The sequence below is a fragment of the Elgaria multicarinata genome, chromosome 1 (genome assembly GCF_023053635.1).
Source record: "Elgaria multicarinata webbii isolate HBS135686 ecotype San Diego chromosome 1, rElgMul1.1.pri, whole genome shotgun sequence".
NCBI classification, from domain to species: Eukaryota; Metazoa; Chordata; class Lepidosauria; order Squamata; family Anguidae; genus Elgaria; species Elgaria multicarinata.
Window position 1 is genome coordinate 97,566,182 of NC_086171.1, and position 22,291 is coordinate 97,588,472.

The 22,291-nt window shown below is 47.1% G+C and overlaps 1 protein-coding gene across 1 annotated transcript in view; it reads left to right on the forward strand.

The window, feature by feature from the left end:
• ADCY10 (adenylate cyclase 10) overlaps positions 1-22,291 on the forward strand; it is a 165,609-nt gene that overhangs the window by 75,515 nt on the left and 67,803 nt on the right. The window contains exons 19-22 of the mRNA XM_063133185.1: positions 1,355-1,474; positions 5,778-6,059; positions 6,584-6,940; positions 19,014-19,076. Of these exons, the coding sequence (XP_062989255.1) occupies positions 1,355-1,474; positions 5,778-6,059; positions 6,584-6,940; positions 19,014-19,076 (822 nt within the window). The remainder of the gene's footprint in view (positions 1-1,354; positions 1,475-5,777; positions 6,060-6,583; positions 6,941-19,013; positions 19,077-22,291) is intronic.

The following is a 22,291-nucleotide window of genomic DNA, read 5'->3' on the forward strand; positions in this document are numbered from 1 at the left end:
GGGCTGCGTCCGATTGTCAAGCCCCCGGATATAGGCTGGGATTAGAGGGATTCCGAGCCTGAGCTGTGCATGCTCCCCCCCACCAGAGCCCGACCGGGCTAAGCTCAACTGGTCGAGCCCAACTGGTCAGGCCTGTCTGTGTTGCAGCCGCGCTTGACCGCATGGGCCCGATGGGCACGCGCACACAACCAGCTCAGGTTCGGCGCCCACCCCAAAGACAACCGGCCAACCAGTGCACACACACTCCAAGCCTCCAAAGATAGTCGGGATTAGAGGGAATCAGGCTCTCGTGAGCCCTCTGCCCCACGTGCACGTGTAGCCCAACCCGTGCCGGCACAGCCGTTTGTGCCGTGCTCCTGCTCCTGTGCTGCAAATCTGCTCCCACGCTGCAAACCTTAGGGCCTAGGCCCGACAATGTTGCTGCTCCGGTGAAACCTGTTCACCGCCAATTCTGGGCTGCTTTTCCCAGAGCTGCAGAAGGAAGAGCGTCTGTGAGGGGTAAGTGGCCAGCTTTTAGCCAGACTGAAACCCCTCCCAGCCCCAGTGGCGCGAAATCCTGCCCAATCTGCGATGGGCACGTCTCTACCTTGCCACACCCGCAAATCCCTCCCCACGCCCAGGCTGTGCCGGGCGTGGCAGAATGGGCATTTTGGAAGCAGGAGAAGGCAAAGTTTTCAATTGGCACACCCCTCTCTTTTGTCAGCAATAACCCCCCCTTTGAAACCACGCCCACAAAACAGCACAGTGAAACGATGTTTGAAAATACATGTTGAAGTTTGAGTGATTTGCTTTTGCATGACCGGAAGAACCAGACTTTCCATGCACCAAAATATTTCGCTATGAGGGGCAGAAGAAACGCAATCACAGCAGGACATAGTCGATGTCATCGGAGTCCTTCGCAGGGAAAGCAGACTATAACGTCCGCGTCATTTGAGTCCATTGCATAGAATTCGCTGCAGCAGCACAATATAAGGCTGGTGGGATGAAGCCTTCTGTCCTTCTGGCAATAATACCACCACTCCCCCACCTCCACCCCAATGTTAATTGTGCAAAGCAACACCAGTGGAGCAAGTTTATCCAAAATAAGCAAAGTTGCAGAAATTGTATTCACATTATTAATTTTAAGAATATAACTTTGATTGGAAGGCACAATATTTTTCCAGATTTGTGTGTATATAATATTTGCCATTTTTCCAGAGAAAGTATAATCTCATGTATCTCTCTAAAGCAAATTGTAACCAATTGCCAAGGGTACCAAGCATCCTGCTGTTACCTGGAGTTTTGTCAGATATTTTAAAAACCTGATATCAACACTGTTAGCCCAATTGTTCTTCCTTTATTTTACTCCATGAAGCTACTACTGTTCTCAAGACTCAAGACTCCCAAGACCTTGATAATGAGAAAGAGTCGTACATTTGCACAATCAGGCAGAATGTGAAGCTGCACAACATCATGCTCCCTCCGACATTAAAAGGTGAGAAGTTGGGGGCAATCTCTGTGAAATCTTGCCACTGTGGTTGGAAATCCAATACACCTGGTTCAAGGAACTTCCAAGATTACACAAGGCCTTGGTGCTGTTTGAGCCTTACGATGCTTTAATACCTGGAACTTAAGATGGCATCACACATTACCAGAGAAAAAGGTGATAGTATAAGCAAATAGCAAGCTCCCAATGTTAAACTGTTTTACTGACTCTGGTTTCACTCTTCTCACCCACTCTAAGCTTCACTACCTTCAACCCTGGTGTGCTTTAGGCAATTCAGCATAGTAAGTATTCTTACACCAGCCCACTGAAGAATATTATAATGCTTCCAAAGCAAAATGAGCAAGTTTTATTTTTTAATTTTTGCTGTAGGTTAAAACAGTCTGCTCTCACGGTTTGGGGGTTGTGTGCAACTTGTTTCAGAAGCGAGACAGCAGGTTCAAGAAGCAAAAGACCAAACTCTTTTGGAGAAAGAACTTCCATTGCAGGGCATGAAACGGCCTTGCAACTGGAAATGCATGGCAAGCAGCAGAGGGAGGACCCATCCCCAACACATCATCCTACCTCCTCAGAGACCACTCTCCATACCATGTCCCAGGCACAGTTTTTCCTGTCCACAGTTGCAGAAGGATTGTACTGCTATTCCATTCCCCACCCAACCCCCAAATTGTACAGTAAGGAAAAATATATATGGAAGAAGCACTACGAAAACAAAGGAGGTTTACAAATGAATGACAACATTATGTGAGCTCTCTGTAATATGTGAGTGAACAAGCCATGGCGATTCCACAATAAATGCCTCATCTGACAGTGCTTCCAGATGAGCTTTTTAATGCGCAGTCGTCACCCTGCCTCATTTGCAGAATTTTGGGGTGGGGGCAGATGGCAATGTCATCCACTTGCAATCCTCCTATGTTTTCCCAATGGTTCTTTTTTTCTTACTGCAGAAAATTAGTTAAGGGGAAAAAATGGCAAGGCTGCACAATGCTGTCTGAGTGGTAGCACTAGCAGCCCTCTGTCTGGAAGCACTTGTAATCTTACGGTTGCTGTTTCACTTAACTGTGCATCTAAATCTAGTACGTGTAGCGCTTTTTTCTAATGCTCAAGCTCCTTTGTTCTATCAATATATTGGAAGTGACATAGAGGGTGGTCACTGATCGCCCCCTCCCTTTTCCTCCATCCTTTGCTGAGACTGTAATAAATCTCTTCCTGAGTTAGAAAGCTTTTTCCTGTCCCACTTCTCCTAACGACTCTTAGGAGTTGTAATTACCAAACAGAATTGCAAACTACACATGAAGTACCTGGAAACAACTTTGGGACTAAGTAATTAAAGCCGCCTCTTAATTACTTAGTCCCAAAGTTGTTTCCAGGTACTTCATGTGTAGTTTGCAATAGGGGTGTGCACGGACCCCCCGCTCCGCTTCACTTGCAGATCCGCAATTTTTGGAGCGGGCCGCTTCGCCCTGCCCCTGCTCCGCCCACTTCCGCTCCGCTCCGCTCGGAGCTCCGGATCCGGATCGGAGCTCTGTTTTTCCCCCCCATAGGGTTGCATTGAAAGCTAAAAAATTATACAACTTTTTTTCTGTTCAAGTTAGAAACCTCACATTTGGCACCATGACACCTCATGGGGGTATACACACGCACACCAAGTTTCAAGGCAATCCCATCATCCCCTGATTTTTGGGGAATTTTTGAAAATCGGGCACCCCATTCACACCCCTTGGGATAGCTCCGTCAATTTGCATGTTAGAAACCTCAAACTCGGCACCATGATAGCTTATCCACGTGTCCACATGGATGCCAAGTTTCAAGGCAATCCCATCATCCCCTGATTTTTGGGGAATTTTTGAAAATCGGGCACCCCATTCACACCCCTTTCCATAGCTCCATCAATTTGCACGTTAGAAACCTCAAACTCACCACTATGAAAGCTTATCCAGGGATACATACGCACACCGAGACTCAAGGCAGTCCCATCATCCCCTGATTTTTGGGGAATTTATGAAAATCCAACACCCCTTTCCATAGCTCCGTCAATTTTGCACGTTAAAAAAACACCTCAAACTCACCACCATGAAAGCTTATCCAGGGATACATATGCACGCCGAGACTCAAGGCAGTCCCATCATCCCTTGTTTTTTGGCAGGGCTTAAACCTGCAAAATTTGGAACTTCCAAAACTCCAAGTGAGCGCAGGAAGGACTTCTCCCCTGAGTCAAAGCCACACACACACAACATCCCTGCGAGGTGGGCAGGGGAGGAGGGAGGGAAGGCAGGCAGGCATGCAGCTGGCATTTCTGGGGGGCATAAGGAAGTGAGCCAAGGATAAGCCAGTAATGCATATAAAATGGAATAAATAAACAAAGGAGGGGTGGAATTAAAAGCAGCAGTGTTGCTGAATAAACAACAAGAAGAATTTTTTAAAAAAGGCTATATCTGTCTTTTACCAGCAATAGGGGGACGTGCCCAGGGGAGGGGGAAGCAGCTGCCAGTTCAACTCATGAAAGCCATTGCTTCACCACGAGAGCTCTGAGAAGTAAACGCTCACTTCAACTCATAATAGGCATCGCTCCACCACTAAGAGAGAAGTAGAACGCTCACTTCGACTCATGATAGGCATTGCTCCACCGGGTTACTCTCTTTGGAAGGCTCTGATGGCCTTCCAGTACAGGAGAGAGTGGGGGTACGTCCACGATGAGATGCCCTAGGGGAGCTCATCCCCTTGCACCACATCTTTTCAGTTGTTCCCCAAAGTTAGGGTGGGTAGCAGTGCTGTGTTTCTATCTCTTATTATTGGCTTAGTATATGATTTCAGGTTGTGTTTGTGCATTTGGTGGGGCTACTGTGTTAAAAAACACTGGGAAAAGTCCGTTCAGATTAAGAAAGAGAAGTTTCCCAGAATCCCAAGTTACCCATTTTGCCTATCCCCTCCTCTAACTTTGGGATCATGTGATCATGACCGGGAGCTGACTCTGCCCCTCAGCCCTTTGAAAAAGGTATTTTTCCCGCCGATTTTTTTAAAAATTCTAGCACGCGACCCGCACCACACAGAGAGGTGAGAGTAGTCTCAAAATGACCCCCATCCACGACTCTCTGTGCACAAGAATTTTCAGAACGATAGCTTAAAAATCAACCCAGTTATTCGCAATTCTTTTCCTCAATGCAATCCTATGGGCGAAAACCACCGTTTGACCCGCGCTGTCCGTTTGTTTACCCGATTTTTAAAAAATTCTAGCACATGACCCACACAACGCAGAGAGGTGAGAGTAGTCTCAAAATGACCCCCATCCACGACTCTCTGAGCACAAGAATTTTCAGAACGATAGCTTCAAAAACAACCCAGTTATCCACGATTATTTCCTGCAATGCAATCCTATGGGCGAAATGTTTTCAAGATGGCAATCGGAGCGCTCCGCCTGACATAGGAGCTCCGAAAAATGGCTGCTTCTCTTCGCCTTGCTTCTAGGGGTCTGCGGTCCGCTTCTACTCCGCCTCTGGGTAAGGCGGAGCAGGCCAATTCGCTACTGCTTCTCCGCTCCTAATCGGAGTGGAGCACATGCCTAGTTTGCAATTTCTATTTGGTAATTCTCAGGAAAAGTAAAAAGACCTTTCTGTTCAGTGTTCCATGTTGTATCTCAACAGAATATGATCTCAGTGTTTAATTTTTTGTTATACCGTAGCTGGAGTCTCCCATGTCTTTTCTCAACATATCAAAAGCAGAACTCCTAATATGAAAAGGTTAGAGTAGTATTAAGCGCATCTACACCTGTGGAGGTAGTATTGTTATTCCAAACAGGTTGGTTTTTGTTTAAAAATACAACAAACAAAAACCCACAATTCAATAAATCAGCACTGTTGAAAAACTTTGTAGTTCAGATCACCAGTCACCCATGTCCAAGTCTCAATGGCTTCCAAATATGAAGCAAATAATGATTTGAGTAGTGTCATTCTTATTCGAAAGCTTTGGTTAGCTTTTCATGACCTGTGTATTTGGCAACTGTACCTTCTCAGGAATAGTTAGAAGACTTTTCAGTGTTCCATGTTCTATCTCAACAGAATATGATCTAGGTGTTTCATTTTTCCTTATACCATAATTGAAATCTGCCATGTCTTTTCTCAATCAAGTTTCATGTAAACTCTCTCTCTCTCCTGGTTTTAGATGTGGTAGCTCTGGAGCTGTCTATTTAACCTGACTGCACTATTCTTAGGTTTAGCATGCTATTGGCCTGGATTCTGATACATTCTTAAAACTCAGACTACTTTTCTGACTGCATGATGTGACTTTTTCTGATTAGGGATTGCCTTAGCTGAGATAGACAACATGAACCCTTCAGAGCAGATGGTGGTGAAATGTGCAGCTGTCATTGGTGTGAGCTTCACCACAGAGTTGCTCCTCCATATCCTCCCTGAATGGACAAAGATGAAGATGAACCAGACACTGGCAGCTCTTGTGGAGTCACATATTTTTATGTGCCTTAGTGAAAGAAAAGAATTGAATGCTACTCAATCTGAGGAAGCATTCTCCAAGGAACTGTGCATTTGCTCCAAAATTGTGCAATCCATGGGTCAAGGATCAGGTAGGCATATTCATAAGAAACAGATGTTGCGTAAAACACTTCAGTTTGGATGTTCAAAGGGCAAAGGGGGATACAGCAAGTTCTGTAGATTTTTCTATATGTGGATTTCATATTAAACTGCTGATGGATATATCTTAAATGAGCCTTACCTAGGCAGGACTATATTGCTGCCCCCTCATCTCCTGCTGAGCTTCTAGCATGGCATTTGTGAGGGACAAGGAAAGCCCATGGTGGTTAGATTCAATTAGGACCTGTTTTGTGAGATACCCATTTTCATATAAACCCTCCGCAAGTAAAGCACAATGGTACATGAGCACCATGGCTTTATGAGCAGGCTGTGCAACCCAGCATAATGGGGAAAACATCTGGACTAGATATGTCCTTAGAATCTACCCAGCAACAGGGGCTTAGCTACTCTTACTTGCTAAAGACCTTTGAAATTTGAGCAATGATAGATTTGTACAGGAGGAATTCCACGCTTTCATAGAGCAAACACTGAGTCAAAACTACACCTTGTATTTCAGATCTTGGATTGATTGTTGCTAACAGGCTCAAGCAAGAGGAGACAGTGATGCACTGCAAAGACATGAGGTTCTGCACACCACTGTTGCAAGAAGCAGCCTATGAGCTCTGGCTCAAGAGCCAGAAGAAAGCCTTGCATCTCAAATGTGCCAGTTACCTGGAGTGGCATGCTCACCGATGCAAGTGCTGTGGGGAAGGAGATTTCATTTCTTTCCATCGCTATGCAGTGGATGGCATGCTGGAAAACATAGATTCACAGGACCTTAAAGCTGTGTGTGTCAAGGAGAACACATTGAATGAGGCTGCCTTGATAATTGTTTCTGAAACACTGAAGAAACTGGAACTTCCTGGTTATGAAGGTAAAGGTTAAATTCTTAGCTGGTCCAGGGTTTTGATGACACTGGTGCAGCAGTCCATTTTCTCAGTCTGGACTAGCTTCTGTCCTTGAAAGACTTAGACCAGCTGGAATAATTATGGGTTCATATTAAGGAAATTAAAATAGTGACTTTTCAAAAAGTCCATAGGTCAGGGCAGTAACAAATGAGAACTTAAGTGATGAGTTGAAGTTACTGAGAGATGTAGAGCAGAAGAAAAAACAAAGAAATCAGTCCAGACACAATTCATAGAACCGTAGAGCTGAAAGGAGTTCAGCTGACATGAAAACCCATGGTGGGTTAATTCATGGAATCACAGAATAGTAGAGTTGGAAGGAGCCTATAAGGCCATCAAGTGCCTGGCGCAGTGCAGGAATCCAGCATAAAGCATACTTGACAGATGGCTGTCCAGCTGCCTTTTGAATGCCTCTAGTGTGGGAGAGCCCACAGCCTCCCTAGGTAACTGGTTCCATTGTCGTACTGCTCTAACAGTCAGGAAGTTTTTCCTGATGTGCAGCTGGAATCTGGCTTCATAGAATCATAGAATCATAGAATAGCAGAGTTGGAAGGGGCCTACAAGGCCATCGAGTCCAACCCCCTGCTCAATGCAGGAATCCACGCTAAAGCATCCCTGACAGATGCTTGTCCAGCTGCCTCTTTAAGGCCTCTAGTGTGGGAGAGCACACCACCTCCCTAGGTAACAGATTCCATTGTCGTACTGCTCTAACAGTCAGGAAGTATTTCCTGATGTCCAGCCGGAATCTGGCTTCCTTTAACTTGAGCCCGTTATTCCGTGTCCTGCACTCTGGGAGGATCGAGAAGAGATCCTGGCCCTCCTCTGTGTGACAACCTTTTAAGTATTTGAAGACTGCTATCATGGGCTTTGCTAGACCTACCGGGTGTTCCGTCGTTGAGGAGCAGTGAAAGCGGATTTTCCCGTTCAGCCGTGACGCCTCATCATCCACACCGTCCTTCGATTTGTGGCGGAAGTTTGCGCCGGTTGTGCTGCTGCCGCCGCGAGCACGGTTGTGCAGCCACAGTGGCCTGATTGCCACGGCTTTTTTTTTCGCTCGCTGCACAGTTTGCGCAAGTCCGAAAAACCGCAAACTTGCGCAGCCATCAGCAATGCTGCCGCCGGCCCCGCCGGTGGCGGAGCCAGAGCCGGTAGCGGCGGTGGCGGTGGCAGTGGCAGTGCCAGCTGAAGTGCTGCTGGTGCTGTTGAGGGTCAACATTGATGCGCTCACTTCCTGATGGGGGTCGTGGCGGGTGTAATATGACCCGAGGTCAATCGTCTGCATGGGCACTCTGTGCCTACATCTCCCATCATGCCTCTGAGGTCTCGCTGCCAATGACCGCCTCTGTGCCCTGTGCCCCATCCCAAGGAGCCAACCCACATCTGGCCGTAGCCATGGCAGCAGCCCACAAACAGCTCTGCCCTCTACCAGCCTGGTACCCACACTAACACGCAGTGTACAGCACCGCCATTATGCGGCCACAGTAGCTGCCCACCGCGAGGAGTCACCAGCCACTTTTCCGGTCCTCCGTTCCTGCGCAAACTGTCACTGTGGAAATAATAAAAAAAGCCGCTCCGCCGCGCTGCCCCAGCTGGCGGACTGCGCGCAAATGGCGGAGGCGGCTTGACCGAAGCCGCTGGCCACTCCCCTTAGCATGCCTTTTCCTGACCAGTACGGACCGCAGTGACCTCACATCCTCCCACACGTACTCTGAATTAGCGCGGGACGGCAGGAAAAGGCGCACTAGAACTCACTTTTTTAAAGTCGGGATAAAGAGGCTTCACCGCAGGATAACGGCGGATCCTCATGAACGTCATCTGGAAGCCTCGACGTGACTGCGGAAGGTAACGCGCGCTACAGCCTCGTCTAGTAACGCCCCATGTCTGCCCTCAATCTTCTCTTCTCCAGGCTAAACATGCCCAGTTCTTTCAGTCTCTCTTCATAGGGCTTTGTTTCCAGACCCCTGATCATCCTGGTTGCCCTCCTCTGAACACGCTCCAGCTTGTCTGTGTCATTCTTGAATTGTGGAGCCCAGAACTGGACGCAATACTCTAGATGAGGCCTAACCAGGGCCGAATAGAGAGGAACCAGTACCTCATGTGATTTGGAAGCTATACTTCTATTAATGCAGCCCAAAACATTAGGAGTGTGCATGGACCCCCCGTTCCGCCCCGCGGGCCGATCTGAAAATTTCAGATGGGCCCGCTCCACGCCGCTCCGCCCATACTCCGCTCTTCTTCGCCGCAGAGCTCCAGCTCCGAATCGGAGCTCCGCAGTGGAGGGGAGTGGCGAAAGGTAAGGCCGGGAGAGGAGGGCGGGGGGGTTACCGGGTTATGGGCGGCGATGGCGGCAGAGCCTGGTAAGGGACCAAGGGGGAGGGGGGCCTTACCTGCCTCCGTCCGCAGTCCGTCGGCTTCTTCAATTGAGCCCGCGGTTCAACCAGGAAGTCTGGGCCGCAAGTGCGGCCTAGATTTCCTGGTTGAACTGCGGGCTCAATTGAAGAAGCCAACGGACCGTGGATGGACGCAGGTAAGGGAGAGGAGGGGGGGTTACCGGGCCCTGCCGCTGTCGCCGCATAGGCGACAGTGGCAGGGCCCAGTAAACCCCACTTACCTTTCCGGCGGAGCTCCGGATCGAGGCGAAGGATCTGCCTTCACCTCGATCCTCTTTGCCACGCTCTGCCAGCCCCCAATCCTCTTCGCCTCCGCCTTAAGGGCAGTCGAAGCCCCCCGCTCCGCTTCTAATTCGCCGGTCTGATTAGAAGTGGAGCACATCCCTACAAAATATCATTTGCCTTTCTTGCAGCCATATCGCACTGTTGGCTCATATTCAGCTTGTGATCTACAACAATTCCAAGATCCTTCTCGTTTGTTGTATTGCTGAGCCAAGTATCCCCCATTTTGTAACTGTGCCTTTGGTTTCTATTTCCTAAATGTAGAACTTGGCATTTATCAAGATCACTTTGAAGTTTGTTTCTGTCTTCCAGGGTATTAGCTATCCCACCCAATTTGGTGTCATCTGCAAATTTGATAAGCGTTCCCTGCACCTCCTCGTCCAAATCATTAATAAAAATGTTGAAGAGCACTGGGCCCAGGACTGAGCCCTGCGGTATCCCCACTCGTTGCCTCTACCCAGTTTGAGAAGGTTCTATTGATGAGTTCTCTTTGAGTCTGATTCTGTAGCCAACTGTGAATCCACCTAATAGTTGTTCCATCTAGCCCACTTTTAGCTAGTTTATTAATCAGAATGTCATGTGGTACTTTGTCAAAAGCTTTGCTGAAGTCAAGATATATGATGTCCACAGCATTCCCACGGTCCACAAGAGAGGTTACCTTATCAAAAAATGAGATCAAATTAGTCTGACAGGACTTGTTCTTGACAAATTCATGTTGGCTTCTAGTGATCACCGCATTGATTTCAAGGTGTTTACAAATTGACTTCTTTATAATCTGCTCTAGAATTTTCCCAGGGATGGATGTCAGACTGACTGGTAGTTCCCAGGTTCCTCCTTTTTGCCCTTTTTGAAGATAGGGACAATGTTAGCCCTCCTCCAGTCATCCAGCACCTCACCCGTCTTCCATGATTTTGCAAAGATAATAGACAAAGGTTCTGAGAGTTCTTCCGCTAGCTCCTTCATTACTCTAGGATGCAGTTCATCGGGCCCTGGAGATTTGAACTCATTCAAGGACATTAGGTGTTCTTTGACCATTTTTTAAATCAATCTCAAACTGCAATCCTGCCCCCTCAACTTCTGCTTCATTTTCTCCAGGGGGGGGTCATAGACCCGCTTTTGGGAGAAGACTGAGGCAAAGTAGGAATTAAGCACTTTGGCCTTTTCTTTGTCATCTGTTATCAATTTGCCATCCTCATTAAGCAGTGGAAACCGGGAGGATTCTTCTCCCTCGCTTTCCTCCCTTGCTGTCCTGTCTGATTGATTTGTATATATGTGGGTCAGGGTTGCTGCTGCTGCTGCTTTTTGCTTGTTCAACTGGGGGATTTAGCTGCTCTTGTTTTCCTGCCTGGAGGGAGTGGGAGAGTTCAGAAGCAGGAGGAGGAAAGGATTTGAATTTGCACACACGTCTCCTTCATCTGCAATACTGCCCCTTAAAAACACTCCCACAGTACAGCGCATTGAAAATGATGGATGAAAACACATGTTGAAATTTGAGCGATGTGCTTTTGCATGCTTGGAAGAACCAGACTTTTCCCACACCAAAATATTTCACTATAAGGGGGGGAAGAACTGCCATCACAGCAGGACATAGTCGATGTCATCTGAGTTAAAGCAGACTATAATGTCGGCATCATTTGAGTCTTTTGCATAGATTTCGCTGCAACAGCACAATATAAGGCTGGTGGGATGAAGCTTCCAAACTCCAATTCAGCTTGTTCTTCACTTTTTCCAAGGGGGTCAAAGACAGGCTTTTTGGAGAAGACTGAGCCAAAGTAAGAATTAAGCACTTTGGCCTTTTCTTTGTCATCTGTTATCAATTTGCCATCCTCATTAAGCAGTGGAACCTCCATTTCTTTCCTCTGTCTTTAACTATCCATGTATCTGAAGAAAGCCTTTTTAATTATTGCTGTTAGCATCCCTCGCTAGTCTCAGCTCATGCTCAGCTTTAGCCTTCCTGATGCCATTTCAGCTCTTCTGTGCCTCCTGTCTGTACTTTTCTTTTGTAGCCTGGCCTGCCTTCCACTTCTGACATATATACTTTTTGTTTTTGTTTTCAGGTCATCTCTAAGCTTTTTGTGGAGCCACATTGGTTTCTTCTATCTTTTTTCCTTGTTGTAATTGTGCCTTTAAAATTTCCTTTTTAAAAAACTCCCACCCATCTTGCACTCCTTTTCTCGTTAGGCTCACTTGCCACGGGACCGTACTTATCATAGTTCTGAGTTTATTAAAATCAGCTTTGCTAAAATCCAGAGTACGTGTATGGCTACACTCAACTTTTTTCTCCTTCATAATCAAGAATTCAAGTATGACGTGGTCACTTTCCCCCAGAGTTCCCGTAACTGCCACTTTATCCACTAAGTCATCCCTATTGGTCAATATCAAGTCAAGGACTACCGATCCTCTAGTTCCTTCCTCCACTTTCTGTAGGAGAAAGTTATCACCCACACATGTCAGGAACTTCTTGGAAGGGCCGCTTTTGGCAGAATTTGTCACCCAACAGATATCAGGGTAATTGAAGTCCCCCATCACTACTACATCACACTTCCTTGAAACACTGGCAATTGCCCCCCCCCAATTTTCCTCCTCATCTTCTCCTTGATTGGGTGGTTGGTAGTAGGCTCCCGACTATGATGCTCCTTTTATTCCTTGCCCCATTTATTTTAATCCAGATGCTCCCAATGGGGCTCCCAGTCTCATCCTCCTGTATTTCTGTGCAGGGATAGGTATTTTTAACATATAGTGCAACTCTGCCTCCCGTTGTATTTCCCCCCCCCCCCCGTTCTTTTTGAACAAGTTATATCCCTCAATGGCTATATTCCAGTCATGGGAGTCATTCCACCAAGTTTCAGTTATACCTATCAAGTCGTATTTGCCTTCTTGTAGTAAGAGTTCAAATTCATTCTGTTCCCCCCCCCCAATACTCTGGGCATTAGTATATAGACATCGAAGACCATGTGCTTTATAGTCTGGCTTCATTCCTACATTGTTGTGGACACTATTTGGAGGCACTATTGGAGCTGTTCTCTGTGTTATGGTGCATGGGCCTACATCCATTGTTGCCTTGAAGTTTATGTCTCCCGCCCCCATAAGATTCAGTTTAAAGCCCTCCAGATCAAGTTCTTCATGCTGTGGCCAAACACATTCTTCCCAGCCCTTGTGAGGTGCAACCCATCCCTTGCCAGCAGTCCATCTTCAAAGTAGTGTAGCCTGTTGTCCCAGAATCCAAAAATCTCATGTCGGCACCACCTTCGTAGTCAGTTGTTCACCCGGAGTATTTTTCTTTCCTTTTCCAATCCTCTTCCAAGAACTGGGAGGATGGATGAGAAAACTTTCTGAGCCCCAAAGTTCTTGAGTTTCCTTCCCAGAGCTTCAAAGTCTGACATCCACACATTGTGGATTATTTAACCCATCATGGGTTATTGTGTTGCTTGTTTGGAGTTTTTTTTTAAAGTCACAATGTGCTATTTGCCTGAAATAATGCACTCTAATAACCTATGGTCTGAAGTAGGTTTTTTTTTAACCTACCTTGGGTTATCATGCCATCTGTAGGGCGCCATGAGTTAATTTGTTCACCTATAGAGTTGCATGGCAAGATGGAATCATATACCTATTAACACTTGATGGTTTGCAGGATTGGGATCAGACTTCATAGGCAGCTTCCTCTAGTTGGGAGGCACCTGATCCACCTTCAAAATCCTGTGCAATTTCACCCAGGGGAGTGAACCAAATAGGGTGTCGCACAAATAAACCTTTGGAAAGTAAGCAAAAAGAAAATGCCCCAAACATGGACTTCCTCCATAGTCCAAAGTGCACAATCATGCAGGTGTGAATGTGAATTTGCACCATGGTGAATTAGCACAAATTTGCATTTGCACACATTCATGCTTGCACAAGAGGAAGGAGAAAGAAAAAGGAGAACAGGAGGATAGCAGCTTGAGGAAAGAAGGAGAAAGGGAAAAGCAATAGGCAGTAGGAACAGGATAAGGGGGGGAAGACAGGGGAAAAAGCAAAGGAAGTCCAACCCCCAAGCCAGTGTGGCAGGGGGTGACTGGAGCAGGAGCTTGGACAGCCAAGATAAAGACAGCCCTTCTCCCCACCTACATACCTTGCCACTGGCCACACCCAGAATACTCCTGCAGATACCTACAGACAAAGGTGGTCCATAGGTACAGCAGGAATGTGGTCACCAGCTGACCCTCCAAAGAAAGACAAGAGGGATATGTATATGTTCAATGAACTTATACAATGGGGGCTGAGTACCTTACCAGTCTACCTCAGTCTGGCGTGGGAATGCCAGAATTCTGAATCCTGAACTAAAGACTTGCCTGTCATTATAGGAAGGCCCCGTGCAAAACTGCTGACACATGTCTTTTAAATTGTAATCTTGTGGGCAAGAGCTACCTCATTTTTAATCTTTCCAAAATGCTTAGGGAACCTTAAATACTGTAATAATAACAGCAATAATGTGGGTTGGCAGGAAACCCAATGAGTGAGTGGAACCCATCCTCAACATCAGAACTTGGTGGCACCACTCACAGCTCGTCTGGCTCAGCCCCCACCAAAACTGGTAGGGGAGCAGGCAATGTGGTGAGCTCTGGCAGCCTCCTACACCTTGACACAAAAAGAAAAAAGATGGGGAGGAATGAGGAAAACAAACATAAGGGGGGAGAGAGAGAGAGAGAGAGAGCAAGAGAGAGCAGGTACAGTGGGCCCTTCTGTCCCATCTCTCCCTCTGCTGCAACCAGGTGGAATGGCTGATAATAAATATTAGCTATCTGGCAATATTTCCTTGACTTAAATAATCCACAACAAATGCTGATCACTTCTTCTCTGAAACAAAGGCCTAGAATAGATATTTACAGGTATCCTATTCCATTGATTTGCTGTTCTATTGATTAGGAAGCATATGGAGTGACCATTGCAAACATATGTCAGGAGCCTCATTGGGGGGAAATTCTGGCACTTCCAAGTGAAAAGTAACCTGTAGGGAACGAGTTAAATACTCCATCCTTATCCACCCCCCTTGTGCTACAACAGCCACCTACTACTACTTCGCAGTGAAGAAGCAGCTATAGCGATTACATTACATGTGGCTGTAGCGTAACATCTAGCATGTCCCTGAATTTAGGGGTTTTATTGCTACATAAGCATGAACTTCTAAAGCAGGAAGTGTTCATATTAGCATATCTCTCCATTTGACAGGGATGGAGATTAAAGAGAATAAAGATGTCAACTCTTCATCGTTATTGCCACAAGGAATTAAGAAAAGGCCAAGTAAAGGTAAAATTCACTCTTTGAAAGGAATCCACAACTATATTGATTGGAGGATGAATGGGATTGCCTAGGAAATACCTAGAGGCTATGGTGCTGGGAACATAAAAGATAACTGAGCGCCTGGTTTACACATTGGATTAAAAAAGCAGTTGAACAGATACGTCACTGTACTGGATTTCCCCGTGGTGGAGGGGAATCTGAAACGGCTGGGTCCTACCCTCAGTTAATTGATAATTTTCAGTGGCTCAGAACATGGCAGTTGCTCCAAGGTTGCCATGTTCTACACCAGATTCTAAATATTACAAATCAAAAAGTTTATGTCACAATAAATTGTAGGGGTGTGCACGGACCCCCTGCTCCGCCCCGCAGGCTGATCCAAAAATTTCGGATCGGCCCACTCCGCGCCGCTCCGCCCATACTCCGCTTCTCTTCACCGCGGAGCTCCGGCTCTGAATCGGAGCTCCGCAGTGGAGGGGAGTGGTGCCAGGTAAGGCCGGGAGAGGAGGGTGGGTGGGGGTTTACCAGGCCCTGCTGCCGTCGCCGCCCGTGCGGCGATGGCGGCAGAGCCCGATAAGGGACCAAGGGGGAGGGGGGCCTTACCTGCCTCCGTCTGCGGTCCGTCGGCTTCTTCAATTGAGCCCGCGGCCTAGACTTCCTGGTTGAACCGTGGGCTCAATTGAAGAAGCCGACGGACCACGGATGGAGGCAGGTAAGGGAGAGGAGGGGGGGTTACCGGGCCCTGCCGCTGTCCATGGGCGACAGCAACAGTGGCAGGGCCCGGTAAACCCCGGTAAACCCCACTTACCTTTCTGGCGGAGCTCCGGATCGAGGCGAAGGATCCACCTTCACCTCGATCCTCTTCGCCATGCTCTGCCGGCCCCCCAATCCTCTTCGCCTCCGCCTTAAGAGGAGGCGAAGCACCCCGCTCCGCTTCTAATTTGCCGGTCCGATTAGAAGCGGAGCACATCCCTAATAAATTGGTCACAGCACAATTCTGTAGTCTCTAGATAGCATCCCAGAGGCCATAAGATTGTCTAGAAAACCCCCTCCAAGACTGTAGACAATATTAGCTATCACAACATTTGAAAATTTTGGCAAGCAGTGGAATGGCAGACACCAAGGAAAGAATGTGAGCAAGGGGACACCCCCTCCTTATTTATTTGTTGTTTTGTTTTGTACATGTATGTGTTGTTGATGCATTTGCACTGAGCAATATGAGAAAGAAAAATCTCCACCCAGAAGTTTATTTTGAATCTGTGCAGTGGACACATAACATCTGAAATGGGACAAATTGGTCAAGGGAGAAGTGGCAATGGTTGAGTGGCCCACTAACAACTAAACACTGTTAAATTGAGTTTTTTGGTTGATATGCAGGCTGTGTATCATTTTGGGCCAGCTTGGCTACTCATGCATGCAAGGAACCTGCTTATGCTGTGGCATTACAGCAGTGGCAGTCTCACAACCCACATGCTGCAAACAACACCACCATTGTCCCTCTGTCCCATGCAAGCAGCCTGTCCTAACCCACTTGATTCAAGCCAAAGGCCAGAAGAGGAGCTAACTGCTGCTCACAGCAGCTAGGTTACAAGAAGGGGAGCTAGGTGTCTGTGTGTGTATGAATATGAATGAGAGAGTGAGAGTGTTGAAATGTTTCATGTGTGTATGAATGAAAGAGTTATTTATTTATTTACAACATTTAAATGCCGCTCAATTATCTAACACAGATTCCAAAGTGGTGAACATAAATATAAAGAGTAAAAGAAAGGAGATTAAAAAAGCAAATTAAAAATTATTCAATTAAAAAACAAAGGAGCCAGAAAAATAGTGGGTAGTCAGTTGGGGAAGGCTTCTCGAAACAGAGATGTTTTCAGGGGGCGCCAGAAGCAGCCTAGTGTTGGCGCCTCCAGGGGCAGAGAGTTCCGCAGAGAAGGGGCCACTACACTAAAGGCTCTTCTCCTGGTAGATTCCAATCAGGCCACAGGTCAACGTGGAACCGCCAGGAGCATGCCCTCCAGTGACCCCAGTGATCGGGCAGGGTGGTAAGGGAGAAGGCGCTCTCTCAGGTATCCTAGTCCCACGTTGTTTATTGCTTTAGAAGATCACTGTAGATTTTGCTGATACATCAAATGAGTCTACCAGTCAAGATGATGCAGGCATAGCATGAAGCCCTCAGACCACAGTGGAATTGGTGTCTTATATGAGTAAGTCCACTGATTGCCATCATTACCCTCATTAGTTCAATGGTCATATCCGTTCCTCACCATAATTTTTCATTTTAACAGATACTGTGCAAATCTTTCAAATGCCTTCAGATACAGTATCACGATGGGACAAACAAAAACCACTTTCACCCAATGATCAAATTTCAAACACGATTCTCCTCATTTCCCCATCTATTTACTCTGAACAGCTGAGTGTACACATCAAAGTCATGATCCTAGGTGGTACAGAACCCATATTACTGTGTTTTTCATATGTATATAATGGCCATTATTTTCCAAGATGGCATCTGTTACCCAGATGGGATTGTTTGGGACTCTTAAGGCACAATCCTATGCATGTTTAGATTAAAAAAAAAATCATACATCTCCCAGCATTCCCCAGCCCAAGTTATAGGACCTTTTTATAGGACCCTTTTCTGTCTAAACATGCATAAGATTGCTCATTTAGTATGATATCCAGGAACTCAAATTGCAATTATGTACCAAATTTCAGCTTTTTCCAAATTTCTCCTGGGTCCAGGGCCTTTTTTTGGAGGGGGCGGGGTAATTTTCCTGGACTAAAAATGATGGGATCAAAACCACAGAACAATTCCAGGGTTACTAAGAAAATATGGACAAGAGAAATATGGACAGAGAAATCAAAACAAAAGCAATATTTTTGGTGTAACAAATGGCACTGGGTTTGTGTGTGTGTGCACGTGGTTCATTTGCTTGGATGTTAATGTGTGTGGTTAAAGCGTTAGTATTATTACCACTTCATTTTAACACTTTACAGATCTAAGAGATTCCTTCTGAATTTACTTTTGAATTTCCTTTCCTTTACAGCATCTTTTTCCTTTTTCTTCAACTCTAAACATTCAACTCTGCTGGACTCAAGTGGTGGTAAAGTGATTTTATTTACATCCTAGGGATAAGGAATATCCAGCCCCAGGGCCTGGTCAGATCCATGAGAGTTTCTGACCCACCCCCTGCCCTTATTTCCAACCAGAGGTTCCCCCTCTACCTCCCATGCTACAAGTGAAGCTTTTTAAAAGCCTCCATTAGTGAGACTGGAGAGTTTTAAAGCCGCATTGCATTATGGGTGGCATTTGCAGGTGTTGCTCCTTCCCAACACTGCAACCCCCTTAAAATTGCTCCTCCCCTGCTGCATTTAGCGTTGTTAAAAGCCCCCTACTGGCACCAATAGAGGCTTGTTAGACGCTTCATTGCAGCAGTGGGGTATTTTTAAGGGGGGGGGGGAAATGTCACATTACCACCAATGGAGAAGTTTAAAAGCCTGATTGCAATGGGGGAGGGAAGATGTAGAGCCTTTCTGTAAAAGAATTGTATTGTGCATTCGTGTCTACTCACTCACAGTAGTTTGTGTATCCTTTATACAATGTCCTCATCCTCAGGGCCTCTCCCATGCATTGCAATTATTATTATGTGTGGGGTTTTTAGATCGAGGAAAGTGCAGTGTTTTTCTGAATGGCGTTATAGTTGTAACACGTAATAGTGCTATTCTGCTATACCACAGCCCCATCTAGTGGCTGTAAAATTAAACATATAGAAAGTCAGAGAAAGACATCCCTCCCCCACCAAAAAAGCAAGTGTAAAGGAGCCAGTCTTAATCCTGCAAAGAATCTCAAAGCAGAAGCCCAGCAAAGGTGTAGGATAAAAGCCTCATATAGAAATGCCTGTAGAAGAATGAGAGGCAATATTGTTGGGGCCAGATGCCATTTCATGTTGTGGCCCCACCCACTGCTGGCATGAGGCCTCCAACATGCTTGCCCAGAGTTATTCTGCACCCCTGCTGTGGATGCACAAAAGCACAATTACCCTCTTTCTGAATGATATCAGACATATCTTTGTGTGTTTCTGTTTCTCACCCTCAGACACTCTTGCCTCTGCAAACTGGAAGGGGGCTGGAATTCCAAGAATTCAAAGACACATCTCTAGCACAGGTAAGCTCATCTTTTTAATATATCAAATAACTCTTGAAAAAGGTGAAGGTTACAGAAGGTCCAACACAGTCACATTTGACTTCAAAACGTCTCTGAAAATGATGAGCCAGTGTGTGGCTGCTGTGGAAAAGGTAAATTAGGAAAGGAATTGAAAATAAACCTGCCAAGATCCTGCGTACCATTCTGGTCTCCTCACCTAAAAAACAGACATTGTGGAGCTGGTAAAAGTGCAGAGATGGGCAACTAAATTGGTCTAGGGGCTGGAGTAATTCCCCTGTTAGGGAAGGTTACCACAACAGCTGCAATTGTTTAGCGTAGAAAACAGTCGAGTGAGGGGATTCATGACAGAGGTGCACAAACTAATCCATGGTGTGGAGAAAGTGGCCAGGGAGGCAACAAGGCCCAGTAGAACCAGCCAGTGCTCCTAGACATGTCCCAGACATGTCTTTTGTGTTGCCCAGGGTTTTCATAACAGAAAGTGGTCAGAGTTCCTGTTAACGTGCTAAGCTTGAAAGCCACGCCGGTTTACATGATTCCTTATCCTGAGATGAAATTTACATGGGTCAAGATATAATGATGATCAAGCTAGTCACTAGCAACATTCTTTGAGTCATATGAAACCGAAGCCAATTGCTTTGTCAAACATAATATGAGAAGACTTTAATGCAGGTTCTGTCATTTTAAAAGACCAAATAAACTATAAAATCTTGATGCTTTTGACTCAAAATACTCCTTTTCAAGGGTTTTACAATGACAACTAAAAAGCATCGCAGTTTAATTTCTTAATTCATCTCTCATTTATGTATTCATCTCCTAAATTATGTACTTCTAAGTATTTTAGTATTTCAGTCATTGAGACATATCCAAATAAAATGTGTTGGGATTTTAGAGCAATTGGATTTTTAAAATTATAGAATGCTCATTAAATGCTTTTTATATGTGTTTATGACATAACAGTCATTTTGCTTTGCTTTTGCAAGATATAATAATAAGATATAAAGAACTTTTGATTTTCCAGGTACTGATGACTCTCTTTCAGGTATTATTAGATTGTAAGCCTATGCGGCAGGGTCTTGCTATTTACTGTTTTACTCTGTACAGCACCATGTACATTGATGGTGCTATATAAATAATAATAATAATAATAATAATAATAATAATAATAATAATAATGTAAAGTCAATGGCCTTGGCTCACATGTAACAACCCATCTGTTTAAAAGCCAATACGTTGTCATGCATAAGTGGCAACAAGGGGGGGGGCACTGCCTGCAGTGTGCCCGCCTCGTCTGTTCACTGTATAACCCATGATCAGCTACTTCGTAGGTTGTGGAGTGTGACGTGTGAACCTGGACCACTGGATTGTTTAGGGACTAAAAAACCCAGCAGCTAACTTAGGACTTATTGCTGGATAAGCCTCTGTGTTGTTTAGCCTCTAAATATTGTGTAGAATGTGGAGAGGGAGACTTTTTTGTCCCTCTCTCAAAATACTAGAACCCGGGGTCATCTCATGAAGCTGATTGGTGGGAGATTCAAGACAGATAAAAGGAAGTACTTCTTTACACAGTGCATATTTAAACTATGGAATTCACTACCACAAGATGTAGTGATAGCCGCCAATTTGGGGCTTTGCTAGACCTACCTGGGAATCCAGGCCTGTAGAGGGGCCAGTCCGTGCTAGAAGTAGCACGGGCTGTCGCTCCTGTCTACACATAACACGCGACGGGGTAAAGGAAAGTCCCATCGCGTCGGCCATTTTTTTGTTTGTTTAAAGGGGCCATGTGTGCACCAACAAGAAAGGTAGGTTGTGATTTTTTTTTAAAAAAAAGGGTTCCCAAGCTCTCCCTGCCCCAGATTCCCCCCCCCACACAATGTCTGATGCCCCCCTGCCCGCTCGCTCCCCCGTCCGCCCCTCACTCGCCATTTCTAACTCCCGCTCACTCGCCCACCCGTCCCCCGCTCGCCATGTCCGATCCGCCTCTGCCCCCGTCCCCGATCTCCTTGCCCTGGCCTCGTTCTTCTCCCCCCCTGTCCCTGATCTCCTTGCCCTGGCCCCGTTCTTCTTCCCCCCCCCATCCCTGATCTCCTTGCCCTGGCCCCATTCTTCTCCCCTCCTGTCCCTGATCTCCTTGCCCTGGCCCCGTTCTTCTCCCCCCCTGTCCCTGATCTCCTTGCCCTGGCCCCGTTCTTCTTCCCCCCTATCCCTGATCTCCTTGCCCTGGCCCCATTCTTCTTTCCCCCCCCGTCCCCGATCTCCTTGCCCTGACCCCGTTCTTCTCCCCCCCTGTCCCTGATCTCCTTGCCCTGGCCCCGTTCTTCTCCCCCCCTGTCCCTGATCTCCTTGCCCTGGCCCCGTTCTTCTCCCCCCCTGTCCCTGATCTCCTTGCTCTGGCCCCGTTCTTCTCCTCCCCTGTCCCTGATCTCCTTGCCCTGGCCCCATTCTTCTCCCCCCCTGTCCCTGATCTCCTTGCCCTGACCCCGTTCTTCTCCCCCCCCTGTCCCTGATCTCCTTGCCCTGGCCCCTTTCTTCTTCCCCCCCATCCCCGATCTCCTTGCCCTGGCCCCATTCTTCTTTCCCCCCGTCCCCGATCTCCTTGCCCTGGCCCCATTCTTCTCCCCCCTTGTCCCTGATCTCCTTGCCCTGGCCCCGTTCTTCTTCCCCCCATCCCCGATCTCCTTGCCCTGGCCTCGTTCTTCTCCCCCCCTGTCCCTGATCTCCTTGCCCTGGCCCCGTTCTTCTCCCCCCCGTCCCTGATCTCCAGGCCCTGGCCCCTTTCTTCTTCCCCCCCATCCCCGATCTCCTTGCCCTAGCCCCGTTCTTCTTTCCCCCCCGTCCCTGATCTCCTTGCCCTGGCCCCGTTCTTCTCCCCCCCTGTCCCTGATCTCCTTGCCCTGGCCCCGTTCTTCTTCCCCCCTGTCCCTGATCTCCTTGCCCTGGCCCCGTTCTTCTTCCCCCCCATCCCCGATCTCCTTGCCCTGGCCCCATTCTTCTTTCCCCCCCGTCCCCGATCTCCTTGCCCTGACCCCGTTCTTCTCCCCCCCTGTCCCTGATCTCCTTGCCCTGGCCCCGTTCTTCTCCCCCCCGTCCCTGATCTCCAGGCCCTGGCCCCTTTCTTCTTCCCCCCCATCCCCGATCTCCTTGCCCTAGCCCCGTTCTTCTTTCCCCCCCCGTCCCTGATCTCCTTGCCCTGGCCCCGTTCTTCTCCCCCC